The sequence below is a fragment of the Fomitiporia mediterranea genome (genome assembly GCF_000271605.1).
Source record: "Fomitiporia mediterranea MF3/22 unplaced genomic scaffold FOMMEscaffold_3, whole genome shotgun sequence".
NCBI lineage: Eukaryota > Fungi > Basidiomycota > Agaricomycetes > Hymenochaetales > Hymenochaetaceae > Fomitiporia > Fomitiporia mediterranea.
In genome coordinates, this window is record NW_006760388.1 from 3,400,787 (window position 1) to 3,404,762 (window position 3,976).

General features: G+C 44.9%; 1 protein-coding gene across 1 annotated transcript; it reads right to left on the reverse strand.

Annotated features, from left to right (window-relative positions):
• Nucleotides 1–796: 796 nt before the first annotated feature.
• FOMMEDRAFT_166412 (RNI-like protein) lies at nucleotides 797–3,198 on the reverse strand (the record flags this gene model as incomplete). The annotated part of the gene is made up of 8 exons (XM_007264230.1): nucleotides 797–1,050; nucleotides 1,115–2,013; nucleotides 2,065–2,132; nucleotides 2,193–2,290; nucleotides 2,346–2,531; nucleotides 2,587–2,898; nucleotides 2,955–3,080; nucleotides 3,136–3,198. The coding sequence occupies 8 exons, from the start codon at nucleotides 3,196–3,198 to the stop codon at nucleotides 1,009–1,011; spliced, it is 1,794 nt and encodes a 597-aa protein (XP_007264292.1). The 3' UTR covers nucleotides 797–1,008.
• Between the last annotated feature and the right edge of the window lie 778 nt (nucleotides 3,199–3,976).

The following is a 3,976-nucleotide window of genomic DNA, read 5'->3' on the forward strand; positions in this document are numbered from 1 at the left end:
CAGAGTGAGAAGTTAGGAGGGGGGTTTGGGGGGGCTCTGTCACCCCAATTAGGTTTAGGATAAGTTTGGGCTGTTAGGCTTAGGTGTTAAGTTGGGTTTTAGTTAGGATTGGGGGAGGGGAATATTTATTTTCTTAGGAAAAGTACTTTATTTTGACTTAGTGAAATGTGAGAGGAACTACATGTGGCCAATTGGAGCTAACTAAAAATGGGCCGTGGGACTCAGGGCCCGGATGCGAAAAGTACGCGACTATCATCGCCATCTCCTGTCACAAGCATCTCCACCAGCGCTACTTTCGCTTAAAGGATAGAAACTAGGAAGTAAAAGGAAGCAAAAGTAGGCGCATCAAGACGGTACAAAACTGATGGCCGTGATGCCGATCCTTGATTCACCACTTGCAGTGCTATGCGCGGCACAACTCTGTACTAGTCGAAGTCGAAGCTAAGATAGATGGCGGTCAAGTATACTCAGTCAATGGGCTCCAGAATTAGGACTACCCTACGTAACTGCCTGCCTTATACCCTTACATCCTTATTGAAAGCATGCAGAAATTACACATGTCTGACTTTATCCGAGAGTCGGGAAAGCCGTTCTAGCAATGTTCGACAATTTCAAACGTTGCTAACGAAGTAGCGGCGACTTGCGACTGTATACGAGCCCTTTCTCGGCATATTCAATAATACAGCGGAAGGGAAGAATTTCCATTTGATACGTATTTACTGTGATAGAAACCAAAAATCCAGTGCCGTAAACATTTCCGCACTTCACAGGCTTCCGATACTGCGCAAGATATTAGGTTTCCGAACGGTGCAAGGACGGAAACAATGATGGAAAAGCCATGAGGCAGTCGCTCAAATACAGCGGTGTTCAGGTAAATGTCCACGGGAGTAAATAAAATTCCAAATCGCGATTGTCGGATAGATTTGAATAGTTTTCTTTGCATAAGCATTTTTAGCCATGACGTTTTACGGGTCACCCAAATCCGGTTGGCCAATAAATAGCAGTCATTCAGACAGCGTGAGTCTCAATGCCAAAAATACTGACACCACGCTACATAACAGTCAGAGGACTCTCGTCAGTCTGTATTGTCTATAAGCACACAAAGAAAACAGACCTTTCTGGGGCAGTTATCGGTTAACTTATTACAGCCAAATATAGATATGTTCTTCAACCCTTCACATCCATCGAGCAAAGCCTTCACAACAAAATCATCCACCTGGCGACAGAACCCAACATCAATTTTCTTGAGGTTCTTAGCTTGCTCTCCAATTGATAGAAGTGCCTCATTTGAAGTAGACTTGAAGCTATTGATATCCAGTTCTTCAAGGGCGAAACCGGAATGACTGAGAAGTCCAACTAATGTCTTATCCGCGAGTTCGTGGTTCCTTCGTAAGGAAACATGACGCATAGGGACATTAGTAGTGCTCGCGAAGAAATCGCCCATCGCGGCATCTGTAACCTCTGGGAGTTCTTCCAATACCAGCGATGTCAGGACACGAACATTGGGTGTCAGGCCTTCAGTAACGAATTCGTCTGTAAGGAGGTCGTTCTTGGAGAGATTGAGGTGGGTAAGGTTCGAGCCAACTGCATTGAGCAGCGCGATTACTGCCTCCGTGCCTAGGCTCTTCGAAGGCTCGCTCAAGTCCAGGCTCGTCAGGTTCTTGAAATTCTCAACGTATCCCAGGAATTCGTCGCTCATGAGTCCGATTTGGCTCAATCGCAGCTCCACCAGGTCAGTGCAATATTGCGCAAGACTTTCCATGCATTCTATGTCAAGACGAGGGGACTGAGTGATGAGAAGGCCGGTCAATTGAGGACATGCTGCGAATAGCGCTGTCCATCCATCCGGTCTGACAAGAAATGGACCAAGCAGTTCTAAGCGCTTGAGGTTGAGCATATGTTCGCCCCAGAACTTTATTGCAATGTCATTGATCATGCCACAAAAGTCCACTCGGAGTGATTCAAGAGCCGGGTTTAAAGAAGCCAGAGTGCAAAATGCATTTGGGCCAAGTTCTGACAAAAGTCATCAACCGATGGAAAATAAGATTATCGGGAAAGACGGACTAGTTGCATCATAGATCGTGAGTTCAGTGTTTCTCACGTCATAGAGAAGCATGGCGTTGTCAATTGTTCTGCAATATAAAGAAATTCGTTGTGAGACACGTAAAATGGCATGTCTTCTGAAGACGTACAAGCTACGGTTTCTTGCAAGTGCTCTTCCTATTTCAATCCTGTTCGTAAAACCAACATCCCCTAAAGCCTCGACATCATCGATGTGCTGACTGACGACCTATTTGAATGCTTCCGTAAGGTTCTGCTGTCAAAACCTTGAGCTTTATTCCAACCTTAATACACAAAGAAGCCAAGGAAGGTATTTCTCTATCTTCGTAATTTACGATCTTGCGCTTTTCTTCTGGAGCTTTCCGCTGACGAGGAGCGGACTTCTTCTTGAACGGGTCAGCACCGCTTGCTTTTGCACATAGATGACACAGCCAACCGGGGCCTGGAACTGCTGCCATAGTGTAACGGGTCTATGAAAGTGCATATTAGCTTCTACCTGAATACAGTAGAAGTAAATTTGCATACCACAGTGAATTGTTTCCCGCACTTAACACAGTCCTCAAAGCTGCCAATAGGAGGCTGGGCGGTACCTGAGAGACCCGCTCTCGTCCTATTGAACGACGCACCGCGAGATAGTGCATTGTACTCGTCATCCTCAGAGCCATCACTGTAGTCGTCATCGTCGTCACCCTTTTTCTTCCTGTTCTTCCTCGCTTTTGCTTTCTCTTTTGCCTTCATTTTCTCTTCTTCCTTTTTACTGAGCTTGCGCTTCTTCGCCGGTTTTTCGTCCTCTTCATTTTCTCCATCCAAATTGTCCGAGTCATACTCAACTGCCTCCTGCTAGTGTAGAGATTAAGTGGCTAGCAATATAAGCACAAATCCACATGACTGACCTGAGTCGTCTCTTCTACTTGGTTGGTTACGTCGCCATTGGCCGCATTACTTGGCCCAGCTTCAAAATGCTCTTCTTCACGCGTATTAGCTCTAGCCGCAATAAGTGTTGACGTGATGCCTTGTTCCTATGCACAGGAGAGTAATAAGTATAAATACGCCAGGCCTTTACAATGGGCTTACTCGAAGAAACTCTGTCAATGCAGACGTCGGACCTCGAACATTGTTACTCGCTCTTCTACTCATTTTCTCTCTTGCTTTTCGAAGAGTCTATGCAGTAAGAGGCCTTTTTGGTTAACAACGTCGAAAGATAAGAGCGTACATAGAAAGGTGAGGGCTTCAAGATGATGGCTGTAAAGTCGCGACGCGTCACGTCACGCGACAAACCTTATATAAATTACACGTCGTGGGTGTCTGCCACATCGCACTTTTGTGCAGAGCCTGACAAGGCAATATATGTACATGTAGACAATATAAGCGAATATAAGGACCCACAATGTACAAAAAAGATACGTCTTAGCAGTATATTCCAATACATTTTGTGTTCGTTTTCGTGATGCAGACTCAGAAAAGAAAATGATTGTTGGCAATGAGATCTTTCTAAGCAGTTATAATGCAGTTGCATACTTTTTGCATCCGGGCCCTGAGTCCCACGGCCCATTTTTAGTTAGCTCCAATTGGCCACATGTAGTTCCTCTCACATTTCACTAAGTCAAAATAAAGTACTTTTCCTAAGAAAATAAATATTCCCCTCCCCCAATCCTAACTAAAACCCAACTTAACACCTAAGCCTAACAGCCCAAACTTATCCTAAACCTAATTGGGGTGGCAGAGCCCCCCCAAACCCCCCTCCTAACTTCTCACTCTGTTCATGACAAGGGCTACAGTATGCTAGAATTACATAAGTGGTTAGTCAGGGTCATCCCTAATTAGGCTGTAGGATTCAGGGCCCAGATGTAAAAAGTTAAGAGTCTTATAATGCTTGTACTACCTGTTTGTAAACTATATATAGTGAGTCTACTTC